General features: G+C 40.2%; 1 protein-coding gene across 1 annotated transcript in view; it reads left to right on the top strand.

Annotated features, from left to right (window-relative positions):
* TET1 (tet methylcytosine dioxygenase 1) overlaps nucleotides 1-12,648 on the top strand; it is a 66,331-nt gene extending 53,683 nt beyond the window's left edge. The window contains exons 7-12 of the mRNA XM_081913070.1: nucleotides 2,022-2,230; nucleotides 2,835-2,985; nucleotides 6,463-6,552; nucleotides 7,790-7,927; nucleotides 8,677-9,001; nucleotides 10,601-12,648. Coding sequence (XP_081769196.1) covers nucleotides 2,022-2,230; nucleotides 2,835-2,985; nucleotides 6,463-6,552; nucleotides 7,790-7,927; nucleotides 8,677-9,001; nucleotides 10,601-11,730 — 2,043 coding nt within the window. The 3' untranslated portion in view covers nucleotides 11,731-12,648. The remainder of the gene's footprint in view (nucleotides 1-2,021; nucleotides 2,231-2,834; nucleotides 2,986-6,462; nucleotides 6,553-7,789; nucleotides 7,928-8,676; nucleotides 9,002-10,600) is intronic.
* The last annotated feature ends 3,456 nt before the right edge of the window (nucleotides 12,649-16,104 follow it).

The following is a 16,104-nucleotide window of genomic DNA, read 5'->3' as shown; positions in this document are numbered from 1 at the left end:
TTCTGGCATGCCTTCTGTAAAACTCAGTAAAAAAAAAGAGTAGTAGACTTGGTAGACCTGTTTTAATACTTTTTCATTCCCAATCATAGCATCAAGCAAAAAATAAAATTGTTTTAGCAAAGCCATAAATACATAAATAAATGCACTTATAACTCATAGTTCTACTAACAGCTAAGCTACAGCTGACTCAATCCAACATTTAAACCAATTAAAAGGTACAGCCCTACAAGTAAGCAATCCACAGTGAATTATAGTTGTTGAAAAACTATTTGTTTGTTCTCCAATAGGCCTTAGATTTTCACTCTGTCTAGAAAGGAACATAAGTGTCTTTAAAAGTGTGATTCAGAATTGCCCCAGGTGGTTTGGGAATCTTGGGTATTTGGAAACATCAAATGTTTTAACAAAAATACTTTAAGTAGAATGATATGTATTTGGAGGAGACATGTTGAATTTAGGGGTGCCTCCTTCCCCGACAGAACCTACAACAGTTGCATGGCATGCAGAAATTTCAGTGCTATGCCTTTTTGCTGTCAAGTATGTGCAATGATTTGAAAACCTGCTCACATTGAATTTCTGCAGCTATTAACAGTACACAGTCTGTGTTGGTCAAAAAAATGGCATTGTGGAATACAACTCAGTGAGAGACTGGATTGTAAGGCTTCTGGTGTATTTTAGCAGTTTAAATCTGATATCTTACATTGAATAATCGCTACGTAACTTGCTGCTAGTAGAGTTGAATACAGAACCTGCTACTTTGCTAAAATTGGTTGTGAATTTGTGCTGACCATCTCTGTTTAGTACTTCAAGGTTGTACTTTTACAAAGGAATAAATAGCATAGGAGGTTGTTTCTAAGACAAATGAGCTAGTGATGCCTTTGTTCCAGGATCATAAGTAACTGCTAAAATGTGTGGGTGTAGATCACATTTGGGAAATCGGTGAGCCACTTTGGGCCCTTAGCTGACTTTCATGTGTGGCCTGAAACAGATTAGGAGCCTACTACTGGGGATGCACCACAGCTGTTCTCAATGGCACTCAGCAGGGTGGGAGGGGAGGTATAGGCAGCAGAAGCCCTCTTTTGACATCCTTCTGTCTCATCCGCTTCATTTCATTCACATTTGTGACATAATGTGCCTGTGAGTAGGTATCTCTGTATTTTATGGTCTGTAACTTCCTAAGATCCAGACTTGCATATGCTTTGCGTGCTCTTCCATTACTGGTACTGTTCTCAAAGAAGGATTGAGTAAGTGTGTAAATTGAATGTTACCATCAAGCATTTTTTTTATAGGCCAAAGTGCCAATGTTACATGTCCAATCACTGAACAAGGAATGGGTTTCTGTGCTCTTTCCTCCCCTTTCTCCCCTTTGTTGCAAATTCTGCCTTGTCTTTCCCACTTTAGTGGTGGCTCAGCATTAACTGCTGTACTGAAACTAACTATGTAGTTTGTTAATCCCTCTCCAACTGTGGTTTTGTAACCTGGTTACAGTTGATGCATTGGGACGACAACACTGGTGGGTTTAGATTAGTAATAATTATTTTACTGTTTTGCCTACCAATTTAAAAGAATCTACAAGCTTTCAAACATGTAACATAGTGCAGACCAGTTAATCCCATTAATCTAATCCATCATCTCTGCAAAATGAACACTAAATTTGGGGCACAATCCTTTTTCCTGTCTGATGCTGTGCTCATGATTGGAAGAAGCTCTGTAGGACCTGACTTTACCCTCTTCACTTTAGCACATATTTATCTCTGTACATGAGCCACGAAGAGGAGAAGGAAATGGAGTTCTGGTGTGCCTTAACACAGGGATGGGTAACAAATAACCCTCCAGATGTGGCTAACTTAGAGAGAATGGTGAAGACACTAATAAAACAAAATTCTGGTAAATAAGGGTTGGTAGCAATATGCAATCTTTAGAAGAAATCCAACACGACAGCAGGGTCTCTGCAAACAAATAACTGGCATCAGTGCCTTAGATCCTTTCTGTTTGATCTACAAACAACTCAACCTGTTTTTCAGGTGATACGAAGAAGTAGCGATGAAGAAAAACTGCTCTGCTTGGTTCGACAGCGTGCAGGACATCACTGCCAAAATGCCGTCATTGTGATACTTATTTTGGCTTGGGAGGGGATTCCTCATCTTCTGGCTGACACTCTATACAAGGAACTGACCCAGAGCCTCAGAAAATATGGCTGTCCAACTAGCCGAAGATGTGCACTAAACGAAGAGTGAGTGCACTCCAGAACACTGATATTTTGATGCATGAAAGTTTTAATTCTCCCACATAATTTACTTCTGTGACTTGTAATTAGTCTTCTTAAGATTTCAGATTATAGCCCTAGTACATAAAACTTGAAAAAGTGTCATTTTGTAGTTGAGTAGGATGTAGCCAACGTTTAATTGCCAATTTGAGTATAGTGTGGGAGGACCAAAATGAGCTTTCTGCTCCTCCTGTTTCCATCTCTGGCAAAAAAAGAAATTACATGAAGACAGGTGTTTCCCTTCATTTTAATTTACTTGAGCCACATCTTGTTATGCTGCTTCTGATGCTGTGAAGGAATCACAACCAAACCTATCAAGCATGATATCTTTCTCTAAATAGCTTAAATTATAAACTTAGTATATCCCATTAGAAGGTCAGTTGACTAGGAAATCTCTTATACACAGTAATAGAAAAGTAACATTTATACCCAAATCGGTCATTATCAAAAACCGCTGATGAACTATGACATGTGTGTTTTTCCATTGTTCTGTTCAGAGATGTTTGGGGTATGCATTTATAGAAGTTTGCTGCACTGCTGGCTGATTGCCACTTGTTTAAATCTTCCACAGTCGTACCTGCGCCTGTCAAGGCCTTGATCCAGAGACATGTGGAGCATCCTTCTCATTTGGCTGTTCATGGAGTATGTATTATAATGGCTGTAAGTTTGCCAGAAGCAAAGCCCCCAGGAAATTTAGACTTCTCACTGATGATCACAAACAAGTAAGTGTCCTTCCTGCCTTTCTCAAAATAATTTCTAATTTTACTTTTTAGGGACTAAAAGCAAAAAGGGTGCAGGGTTTTTTTTTTTTGCTAATTGGATCACTTGGGCATATACATTTATAAGCATTCAAGGCAGCATGATACCTAATGCGATCTCCTCATTTCCCCCTCTCTATCCCTACTACATAGATTCTGTGTGAAGACTGAGCACCACGACAGTGCTGTTTGTGCCAAAGCACTCATACATTATTGGTTTACCAAGGTCTTTCTTGACATTTTATTTACCCTTTTGTTTGCAGTTAACTTGCTGGCTCCTTCACCAATGCCATCCTTTCATGCCTCCAATAGCCCATAGCTGACTGTAGTTTATGTATGTGCCCTCCCAGACAGAAATTGAACATCCTCAGACATATTCAAGGTGTCAGTTTAAATAACAGTTATTTTAGCCACTGATTAGTTTTTATTTCCCATAGTCCCAATTTTTAAAAAAGTTGGAATACTTCATGCTTGCATAGGGGGCATGCTGATAGTGGTTTTGGTTTATTTTCAAATTTTCCAGTAGTTTCCTGTATCTGAGTGCCCCAGAGTGGCACACAGTAAACACTGAAAGCATTCAACATTAAAAAAATCATTAAAGCCATATTTAGCTATAAACAAACTGAAACCCATTGTAAAATACAATAATGACAGGGAAAAGTTGAAAGTACAGTGAAAACCTTCTCCTTGTGCTAGTTATTCATCTCTTCCAAAATCATGGGTCTGCAGGTGTGTTTTTGCCAGTCATCTAAATGAAAACCATGTAGGGGAATAATGCACCTCAGAGAAGAGACTGTTACAAGTTTTGGGGCTATCACAAAGAAAATCCTCCCCTGTGTCCCTGCACTGTGAATTACCTTTGGTAAGAGGGCCACAATAGGGCCTCCTGTGCAATTCTTAATCAACAAGCAGGCTGGTGTGGGATGAGGCATTTTCATATACTTATGTGCTGCTGAAGCAAGTGCTAAATCATATAGTTCTTATGTTAAGGATGAAAAAGATGGATCACTTACCTGTTTTCTGTTTCTGTCACTGTTTTTATTAGGTGTTATTTTAGCTAAATACTGAATATTGATCATTTTGCAGATGACATAAATCTAGGAAGTATAGCAATGCAAAAGCAGAAGAAGATAGATTCAAAGTACAGACAGATATGGATCATTTGAGCAACTGGACGGAGTGAGATGAGGTTTAATGTAAAGAAGTGTAAGATTGTTCTTTTAGGTAAGAATAGCATGTAGCATAGATTTATAAAGCCAGATATCTCTGTCGGCTAGAATGCAGTCAGAGAGAAATATTGGGTAGATAGCAACATTTTTGTGTGTGGGAGTTCATGATATTGTGCATGCCTTTAAGAGCGACCAGATTTCTTCAGTCTGTTTTTTGCTGTAACAACAACAAAAACAGCAAAGAGGCTTGAAGCATTTTTAAACATTAACACCCTTATTATGGCTTGAGCTTTCCTGGATTAGTCTTACTTCATCAGATGCCGTCTTAATGCTTGTGCAACATGGGCATCCCCTGGAATCTTTGGGAGATCAGGGAGGGTGTCATGTACACAAGGAGTGTTATCTGGGAATAATCCACGGATGCAAAGAGGAATCCCTTGGGGTATATGCGTGGTTTCCCCCATCTCACAGAAGAGAGTGAGATTGCCATCGCACTGGATCAGAGTGTCATGCTGAGCGTCTTGCAAATAAGTATGTTGCTTCAACTACTGAGCCACTACAAGACTAGCAAAACCTAAATAAAGTCATAAAAGTGTATCAACTTGGGAGAATGTGATTGCAATGAGTATTCTGTACTGTTCAGTTAAGACCGAGAAGGCACTCGCCATTCATCATCATGCCTTCTGTTTTCAGTGTCCAGGCCATAGATTAATGTAGCCAGAATGGCACAACAAGGTTTTGGAGAAGTCTGCAAGTTGAGATTTGCCAAAGTATAAAAAATTATAGGGAGGGTAAAAAACTAGGGAAGGAACAAGGGAGACTCCAGTGAGAGCTAAGCATGCTCAGTGTTTAGGGATTGCTGAATGACTGATGACAGTAGACAAAAAACTTTTGGGGGGTGGGGAAGGAGAAACTAAAGGATATCCACTATGTGCTCAGAGAAATGTAACAATAGTTGTTTGGTCAAACCGATGTGCTTGCCATATTAGCATAGGTCTAAGTGAATTTTCTTTAAGCAAATGTAATGTTTTAATTTAAAATAAAACACTTTTTTATTTTGTGTGTTTGCTTTTTCACTTCTCTCCTTTCCCTCTCCCCCCATAGCCTTGGCTGTGACCCAGAGGGCAGGATTCAGCTAAGTGGTTGCATTAATGGAAAGCAGCACAAGTCCCACTAGCACAACAGGACTGTCTCCTTGTCTCCCCCCCCCCCTGCACTCCCACGCCCTCCCCAAATCTGCTTGGGGGTGCTGAGCAAACCCTGAGAACAGGGTGCAGGGAGGAGAGAGGGGAGGGGAGATCTTTCCCTCTGGCAAGAATTTCTGCTGCAATGATTGTGTTAAAGCATCACTGAAATCCACCCAGAGAGTTCTCATACTTATCTCCCCTATTAACTTAGTAGGCGGCCTAATGTATGCTCCTGTCTCTTAATTTGAATCACTTTGCTCCCATCTGCAACATTAGGATGATTATAATTATGACCTACTTTACAGGACAGTTGTAAGTATTACTGAAATAATAGTCTGGTTTGCAAAACCAGACCATGGCTTAGAGTGAAGTCATGGGCTGCTTTGCTCTTCTCAGGTTATTTTGCTTCTGTGCTGTGTTGAGCTATGTCATAGTTTGGCTTAGCATGAACCTGGGTCCATGGTTTACAAATTGTAAACCAGACAACAAATCTTGGTTACAGCTTGTTATTAGTCTGAAGAGAGCTAAACAGTGAAGCTGGTTTAGACAACACCCAAAGCCACACTGTGGCTTCGGTCAGTATGGTGCAGCAGCAAAATAACTAGGGAGGAATGTAGCCATGGTTTGGCATAATTTGACATGTGAACTAGTCTGTTGTGTGTGAATGCTTGGAACACTCTAAAGCATCATACAAACACTTTCATTATTATGTAGCAGGTTTCCAAACATGGTACTTGATTTGAAGAAGAAACATATGTTTGTATTTTAATGCCAATGTGAACTCCCATCCAACACCTCCATTATATCTTTCTCTTGGAAATGGAAAGTGAACTTGGGATCTTTTGTGAACTTCTTTTAGTGCCAAGCAATTAATTTGCTGACTGCTTTTCCCTTCCTTTGAGCAACTCTCAAGAATGTTTCTATGTTTTGCCATTATGATAGCAAACTTACATGTGGGTTAGTAACCAAAACCACAGGAAGCTGACTAAATAGCGTACTGAATCTACGTTTGATGTTGCTTTCACAGTTTTACTAGTCTGCTTCTCAAGCTATAAAATGATATGATGACTCCTTTCCCTGTCTAGGAAGAACATCTCGAAAACAATTTGCAAACTTTAGCCACTGATGTTGCTCCACTGTATCAGAAACTAGCCCCTGATGCTTTTCAAAACCAGGTAAAATCAAAGAAACTCCATTATCTCTATTATGACACATCATCGTTTTAATACTGGTGATGCAGAAAGAAAAGCTGCACAAGTTAGTTGAAGGCCTTTCGTTACCTTAACTGGCCTAGCTGAAAGAACAGCTAGGCTGCGATCCTATGCACACTTAACTGGGAGTATGTCTCATTAAACACTGTAGGACTTCTAGAAAGAAATGCACTGCTGGTGTTACAGCTTTCAAATTCCTGCTGCTGTGTCCCCTGCTTACTAACAGGGTCAAAAAACTAATTGTTGTATTCTTCATCCTCATTGCCGATCAGTGTATTGCATGAAGTATGGTAGATCAATAAATCCTGACAGATGTTGTTTTAATTAGACTGTAGATCTAAGGATTTTTAGCACAATTCTCATCAAATAAGTCAAGCATTTACTTTCATATTTAGCAATGCATAACAATGACAGTGTTGGCATGTCATGGTAAACCACTAACAAGTAAGCCATGGTTAATGGTTTACCTTGAGTGTGCAAATGGTTCTTACTGTAGTCCTCTCCTCCAGTGGCGTAGCGTGGGGGGTGCAAGGGGGGCCGGCCACACCGGGCGCAACATCTGGGGAGGGGGTGCTCGCACTCGCAGCTCTCTGCCCCCTGCTAAAATCCACGGGTTAGGGGGCGCAAATTACTTGCCTTGCCCTGGGTGCTGACAACCCACGCTACGCCACTGCTCTCCTCTAGTGGGTTAGAGCAACAAACCATAATCCTTGGGAGTTATGGTTTGTTCTGCTCCAATCAAACCACGTTGTGAACACAAGGTTCGTTCTTGGAGTGTGCAAGTTTTGTTTTGTTGGAGCAAAACAAACCACAACCCCTAGTTTGGAAGTAATGCTAAGCCAGGAATTGTGGTTTTTAGTTCCTGATGGCTAAAGAAAGGGGCAAAAAAGGAGTGATCTTATGCTTATGTGACCTTTGGTATTCCATGGCATGTAAATTGGGTTTATGTGTTTTCAGTCCAGTTGTTCACTTCAAATGAAAAATTGTCCCTGAAGCTGGTGGTGTTTGGTGAGATACAATGTTATGTCCATGTAAGATTTATTTGTATTTGTAGGAGGGCAGTTATTAATTTTTTTTTTTGTTTTATTATGTATTTTGTGTTTTCATTTTGTATTTTTATTTTGTGAACCTCCCTGTGATCTTCGGATGAAGGGTGGTATACAAAATTAATGAATGAATAAATATTTTTTTTTATTTTAAGGTGGAAAATGAGCACCTGGGTCCTGACTGTCGACTTGGGATTAAGGATGGCCGACCTTTTTCTGGTGTCACAGCTTGCATCGATTTTTGTGCTCATGCCCATAAGGATACACACAACATGCACAATGGAAGCACTGTGGTATGCAACATTGTTGGGATTCAGTTTCCCAAGTGCTTGTTCATTTACAATTTATCTACTTGGCTTCTTTAGGTTGCTACCCTGTAGCTGTGAATGCACCCTTATTTCTAGACTTGCTTTTGTTCTTAATTGTTTATGTTCTTCTTTACAAAGTCTTATTGCAAAGTTTATCCAAAAAAGCCACGTTTATAAAATAAATTAAAAGCAATTCAGAACTGCAACAAATGCAAGACAAAACAAATAATAGGCTTCCTGCCCTAAGTAGACCTCTAGTTCTTGGATATGTTGCAATCCCCTTTATAAAGCTGAAGTAATTTGCAAGGGGCGCTTCAAGTTGCCGTGGTTGAAAGTTAAAAGTTTTTATGGATTGATAGAGGTAAGGGAACCAAATCATTGCATGTGGAGAACAACTTCCGCAAGTGCAACAAAACTTCTCTCCTCTGCTGCCCAAAATCTGCTCCAGGGGTTCCCCACTTGTGAAAGTCATTAGACAGAAGAACTTTTTAAAGGTGAAAAGCAGCTGTGAATGATTGTGCTGTTAGTGTTTCTAAAATTGTGCAATGTTATTCAAACCATGACATGTGGGCTTGATGTTTGAAGGAGAAGGGAATTTCCTTATTTTTCACACAAGCACCCTAAGTAGAATAATATTCTGCATGCTAAAACATAAATATCACCTTTGCTAAAGTTGCTTCACTAACAAATAAGAGATGATTTATTATATCCCCCCCCCCAATTTTTCTGGCTAGGTTTGTACATTAACAAAAGAAGATAACCGCATGGTTGGGGTGATACCCAATGATGAGCAGCTGCATGTGCTGCCCCTTTACAAAATCTCACAGACAGATGAATTTGGCACAGAGGAGGGTCTGGAAGCCAAGATAAAAGCTGGGGCAATCCAAGTGCTTACTGCTTTCCCACGAGAAGTAAGAATGCTAGCAGAGCCACGTAGAGCGACGAAAAAGAAGAAAGCAGACTCAAAGAAGCAAACCTTAGCAGAGAAGAAGCTGTCTACTGCTGCAAAGGGAAAAAACAGAGTGCAGGAAAATACCAATAAAGCTTCAAAAAGTTTAGGTAGGTACGATAAACCTTGTTTCGAAAGTTACCTGATACTGGCAGAAATCTGTTTATCAAAGGTCGGGCTGACTCTCAGAATCTGAAATCAACAATCAAGCTCTCAGTGTGTCTAATAAGTTAGGTATTGAGGGTGGGATGAAGCAAAACGTTAGCGCAATCAGAATCTCAAGAGTACATTTAATAAACGGACTGAATCATGGCAAGGTGGAGGTCCTATGTGGGTAAGTTGTCCTCAGATCCAGGAATTTGGGAGACAACCTGTTCTGGGTGGAGGAACAGGTGTCTAAAGGAACAGGTGTGCAGCTTGAGCAGTTCTTCTCGATTCAAAGCTGTTGTTAGAGGCCCAAGTGGCTTCAGTGGTGAGGAGTGCCTGTGCCCAGCTATGGCTGGTTTGCCAGCCATGGATGTTCCTGGATCAGCGACAGCCTGACATCAGTAATTCGTATTCTGACAATCTCACAGTTCTAAAGTTGCAACACCCTCTGCATAGGCTACCTTTGAAGATGGTCCAAAAGCTACAGCTGGTGCAGAATGCAGCTGGTAGATTGTTAAGTGGGGCACCAAGGTAGGATCACATGTAATTGATCCTTAAAGCACTGCCCAGCTTGCTTGTGAGCTCCTGGGCCCAATTTAAGGCGCTGATACTGATATACAAAACCCTGAATGGCTTCAAAGCCCCATATTTAAAGGAGTTCTTCTCCCAATACCTTGCAGACCCATGATTTGAGACAGTTGAGGGAGGCCATGCTCATTGTCCTGCCAATAATATGGCATCTTGTGAGGTAACACAAGGCAGGGGTTTCTTGATACTGCCATGGTACATTTCCCTGCCTGGAAGAGTGTGTCTGACACCTGCATTGGCAACTTTAGGTGTCAACCGAAGACACCTTCATCTGAACTTTGGGGACACAAATGGAATCTGGAGTCCAACAGTTTCAGTATCACTTGTTGCGCTACATCTTTTTTTAGTATTAAAATGTAATTTTAGAAGCTTTGTTTTTTGTGGTGGTTGTATTTTAAAATTTTGTGAATCACCTTGGACTCCTACAGGAGGAAGATTTATATTTATATTTATATTTATATATTGGTAAGTTGCTGAAGGCACTCAGCGGAAGGTGACCAGTGTTGACTCTGTTAATTTCCTATCCTGAAAAAGTACTGCATTTAGGTTGGGTAGAGCTACTAATAGTAATTTTTCACATGATATTTAGAGAATGTATACCTGTTGTGCATGTGAGCTGTGTCTGCTGGAGTTTGAAAGCCACTTCATCAGCTGAAATTTTAAAATTTCAGCCACTTCAGTAGGAAGTCCTTTTTAGTCAAAGGCCAGGGTACTTTAGCACATTTTGGATTCCCATATCCAACCAGTCTTCACATTTCCCCCACGCCTCCCAAAGACACACATATGCTATTTCCAGCTCAGCGCTGGCTGCTAAAACTCTTACCCAGGATACAGCTGCCTCTTCTCTGCTGGAAACGATAAGCCTCCATTGTAGGGAAATTCATATTCTCACAATTAAGTTTGCTTTTTTTATTGACCAGCTACAGAAAAATGTACAGCTTTATATTTAAAACATTTTGTTCTTTTCTCCTCAGGGAGCAAAGCTAATCCATTGCAACCTGGGACAAAAATGGAGAGTGGGGATCACCTTTCTACAATAAAACACAATTCAGACACTACTAAAAATTGCTCTGTACTAAAGCAATATGCTCCTTCCTCCCCTTTAAAGCTGGATAGTTTACATTCTTGCTCTCCATTAACTCACAAAGCTGGTGGTATAATGCCAGTGAGTAATAATCAACAAGATTTTTCAACTCCCTACGGGTATTTGCAATGCAGTAGTAACAAACCTCATGTGACACCCAAAGGTAAGATCTTTGATGTGTCCATCAGCGATCATACTGGAATTTTGCTGGATGAGAAGAGGAATGGGGTGCCCCCATTTCTTCAAGACCTCACTGTTTCAGAATCCACAGCCTTCAGAGATACCTTGCCCCACACACTTGAACAAGGAGTAGTCAGCAAGCAAAATTGTGAAATAAAGTTAGAAAACTCTCCTGCCTCACAGTTGGCTAGCTCTTGTGATTCCTCAGTGCCGTTAAATTCTCCAGAAGATATAGTCAGAAATGAAATTGGTTCTTCCCAGGAGTGTCCAATGCAAAAAGGTGGTTTCAAGAACCCAAATTGCGATTCTGCCACTGCGGATAAACACCCAAGTTGCGAGCTCTTAAAGCGCACAGAGTCCGAAGAAAAAGCAGAGGAAATGTGGTCCGACAGTGAGCATAATTTTTTGGATAATGACATAGGTGGGGTAGCTGTAGCACCATCACACGGCTCCATCTTAATTGAATGTGCACGCCGTGAGCTACACGCCACAACTCCGATTAAAAAGCCGAACCGGAATCATCCCACACGGATATCGTTAGTCTTCTACCAACACAAAAACTTAAATGAGCCAAAACATGGGATAGCGCTGTGGGAGGCAAAGATGGCCGAGAGAGCAAAGGAGAAAGCAGCGGAAAAATCAAGCACTGAAAATACCAATGTACAACCCAATGACAGGAATGTGCACCAGGCCAGTGCCTCAAGAGAGATTTTCTATGAAGACAATGAATTCAACCAAATTCCATCGCGCCGAGCATTAACAGTAACTCATGATAACATCATAACGGTGTCTACTTATGCCCTCACTCGAGTTGCCGGGCCGTATAACCATTGGGCATAAGTTTTTATAGCAACTGTACAACCTTGCTTTGGGAGCAGTGTTACACAATAATCCCTAAAGGTGCTGTTAAAGAACAAAGTCTTGTATGGTTTACTCTTTGTTCATCTCAACCATTTTGAAGGCTGAGGTAAAAAAAAATGATTTTTTTCCTTAAACTGTGACTTTATATATTTTAACATCTGGTGATTTTCAAGCACATTTTAAGCAAAAAAAAAAATATATGTATAGTTAAATGATTTTGGCTAGGTTATTAATCCTGATTGAATTATTCAGTTTATTACCTTTTGGAATTTATACTTTGGTGCTTTGAATTGTCTGTTTACTACAAATGGGCTTTTTATAAAGATTTTAACATACTTCAACTTTTATGATGTAAAATCAATTTAGACAGTATTAGCTATACACAGCTCTTGGTGCTCGATCACAAGAAACAGTTAAAGATAAGCTGATTTTTTTTTCCTTCATGGTGCCATTGCTCCGACAGCTTCCAGTCGTTGCTGTGAAGCCCAAGTTAAGGATAACAAACCAATGATGATTTATCTTTGTACAGATCTTTCATGTCTGTATAGGTTTGTGTGTGCACGTGTATGGTCCACACACATCCACACACAAACAGTATCACTAGTGATGGTTGGAGGTTGTAACCTGTAAATATATATATTTAAAAGCACTTTCTATTTTTAAAGTTAACTTGAAATAGTATAAGGATCACATTTGTCTAAGGTTTCTACATTCTCTACCAAGAAATCGTTATTTTTCTTACTGTGTAGAGTTCCATACTGCTACAACAACAGTACACATATACACATATACTAAGAATATTTGGTTTTTAGACTCTTCCCCCACCCCACCTTTTCCCCTTGAAATTTTTGGTTTGTTTCAGTTAATAAAACAGAGAGTTTGGATTTGCAAATATAAGCTTAAGGATCATTTTGTCTATACCTGTATTGCTACGGTGTTTTGTTGTCAGAATTGATTTGCTGTAGTTTGTTTCAGCAATAAGTGCATGTGTGTCTTTCATGCAGAGCATTGCAAGCTACATGGGACAACCAAATGTTCCTAGAGTCTTGGGGGTAGAACTGTTAATTGCATCAGCAACTGCCCTCCTAAAGTTGCCTTATTAACATTCTGGAAAGTAGGACTCTAAAATATTTACAAGAGAAATTTGCAGTATCGGCTGTTTTATAGTATATTTGAGTTCATTAAATCTTCCAGAATTTTCACCAGCTGTTATAAACATGCAGTCCAACCCAGTGTGTGATTACTGAGAACTTAAGTCTACTTTGTCATTGGGTTTTTCTCCCAGGTAGGAAATTGTAGGATCACAGGCTCATTCTAATTTCCACACAGACGTTGCACAAAAGAGGAACCCATAGCATGCCAAAAGTTGCACGTTCAATCCCTGGCATCTCCAGCCAAAAGCAAGGTCTCAGGTAGGCAGAAGTCTGTATTGTGCTATGTCTCCATTTTGGGGCCCAGCTGCATTATAACTTTTGTTGAGACGCAATTGCAGCGACACAAAACAGAAATATGATCTTGCCTCAACCAAAAACAAAACTAGAGAAAAGTGCACGGAAATAATTTTAAATCTCAGTTAATTTGATGTGCAAACTAAAACAAAATATTATTGATAGTCAACAGACAATAGATAACACTGATAAATCTGACAACATGGTGTGGGGAGAAGAGAGGGTATCCAAGACCTAAATGTGTGACAGTATCAAAAAGTTTTCCTTCTGTAAGAAATTATGCAAAATATAAAAGCAAAGCCACACCAGCAGAATGTAAAAAACCCCAAACTAGTTCTGGCTGTCACAACTCAAACAGCAGCTGTAAGAGGGCAACTCCTTTATGAGGGAAGGTTACAACACTTCCAAATTTTTGAGTTAAGGAAAAAGGTGTTAAAGAGGACAATATGATAGAGGTGCATATAAATTCACACCTCTGCCATGCCCCCCTCCCCTCTTATACACAGTGCATAGTTAAATTATGGGATCTGATGTCATAAGATGTAATAATGGCCACCAGCTTGGATGGCTTTGAAAGGAGATTGGACAAGTTCACAGTGCATAAGGCTCTCAGTGGCTGCTAGGCTTGATGGCTGTGTACTCCCTTTGCTGCCAGAGGAAGGATGTCTCTGAATTCTGTTACTGGGGAGCACAAGTGGGGAGAGTGTTTTTGAACTCTAGCCCTGCTTGGGGGCGATCAGTAGTGAGAACAGGATGCTGGACTAGATAGACCTTTGGTCTCTAAACCCAGCAGGGCTCCTCTTAAATTATTGCATTGTTTGTGTTACCAGTTGTTCAGGAGGAGCCATCGTGATACATGCATGGATGCCAGCTCATTCTATCCATGTATTGAAAATATTAGTAAAAAAGAGAATAATCACATATAGAATCTGTTCTGTATACACCACATTTAAATTGGTTCTTATGCGCTATAGGGCAGGGGTGGCTAAGCACCCCCCCCCCAGTTCAAGGGCCTGATTCAGTCCACCATGCAAGCTTTTGTTGACTCTTAAGTTCCCACCTGTTTTGACAGCAGGAAAAGAAAAGGCAGTGTTGAAGTGCCCAGGTGGTGGACTGTCTGCGTCTATGTGTGCATGCATGCACATGTGCATTTATGCATGCAAGCAAGTAGGGGGGGTGACACTCGTGGCTGGCTTGTGGGTTCAAAGGGATGGCTGAAGTGAATGTAACCCTTAATAAAATTAAATTAAATTCAGCCACCCCTGCTAAAGTGTATATAATACCCAAATAAGGTCCAGAGAAGTAAATCAAAATACACTGCCAGGCAAACATGTAACAAATCCCTTCCCAGTTGGGCTGGAACTCCCTGGATAGGACAGTTTTCATGTGTATGCATGTGGTTCCTCCTTAGCAACAACTGGTACCACAAACATTGCAAGAATTCAAACCCTTTAGATTCTGGTTTTATAATAGTCTGCTGGTATGGCTTTGTTTTTATATTGTTGTACAATGTCCTGCTAAAAAATCTTCTGAAGTTAAAATGCACTTTGGTCTTTACCGCATGAACACACTCTCACTCTCACTTGTTACATTATGAGGTTATCAGTGCTATCTACAGTCTCTTGACTTGATAAGTTTTTTTGGTTTATGTTGCATATTTAGTTCAAACTACACATTAGGTCTGTACACTCCCCCCCCTTTCACTTTCTTACTCATCCAGCACGATTGCAGTGTGACAAATAAAGTCTGCTTCATATGCTCTCTTAAGGCCACGTATGTTCCCAAACATTACAGATGCAGGTAGAATTTCAGCCACACACAGGAACTGTGGACACTTGGTCCTACAGGGCAACTTCCCATTTGTAAAGCTTATGCCAGAGCTTACTGATTTCATCCTTGAAGCATAGTTGCTGAACTGATTGGTTTGCTTAAGAGCCCTGAATAGGCATAAACCTGCTACAAAGCAATCTTGAAGCAATCTTGGCAAATATCTGAAATCTCTTAGATAGTAATGGCCCACACTGCTCTTCTAGTAGCTCTGACAAGAAGCAAAGCTGGAAAAAAACCTTCACATTTCTAGCAACTAGTTTCAGATTTCTAGGTGACCAGATTTTTAGTCCTGGAAGAAAGATATTCAGATTCCTAGGCAGCAGCTTCTAATTTCTGGTGACTAGATGCCAGGGATTTCATTAACTGTTGGGAATGCCCAGACAAAGGGGTTACTAACAGATCAAATAGATGGGTGCCACAGGGCACTGAATGTTCTCAGAACAACTGATGGTGCAGTACTGATGAAGGAATGCAGATGGGACTGATCACACCTACTTGAATAGTAGACCTATGTAAAAACAGGTTACAACCCATACATAGATTGTGTGAATTGAACCTTAGAAATTATTTACCTTTTCATGACAATGCATCGTAAATTAAACATTAGGTGTGGTAGATACTCCAGATCTGGAACACTATAGCATCCAACTCCTTTTCTCTATCCCCCCCCTTTAATTTTAGTTCAATTGACTAAGCCAACTACAATCAAAATATCAGCCTTGATAAGTATCATGCTTATCAAGGACCAGCAGTTTACATTTTAGACATGGGGAATTTTTTTGGTATGGACCTGTCAGCTCAAATCAGTGGGCTCTGAATTATCATATTTTGTATGAGCAATGGTTGCAGGCCATAAGGGTAAGCTTTTTGGTTACACTTGTGATTCTCCACCGTGTACATAAATTCCACAGGTCTAACCAGAGCTTGAAGTTTTACTGATAACATACTTGATATTGTAGTGGTGCTGTAACAAATAATGTCTAGATCCTCTAGACATGGTGCTTTTGTTTTTTTAAAATGTCTACCATGGTTGTGTGTACAATCTGAAAATCTTTTTGGTTTGGAAAAAATTACA

This window comes from Podarcis melisellensis, assembly GCF_964234715.1.
Source record: "Podarcis melisellensis genome assembly, chromosome: 5".
NCBI lineage: Eukaryota > Metazoa > Chordata > Lepidosauria > Squamata > Lacertidae > Podarcis > Podarcis melisellensis.
This window is presented reverse-complemented; position numbering and strand designations above follow the sequence as displayed.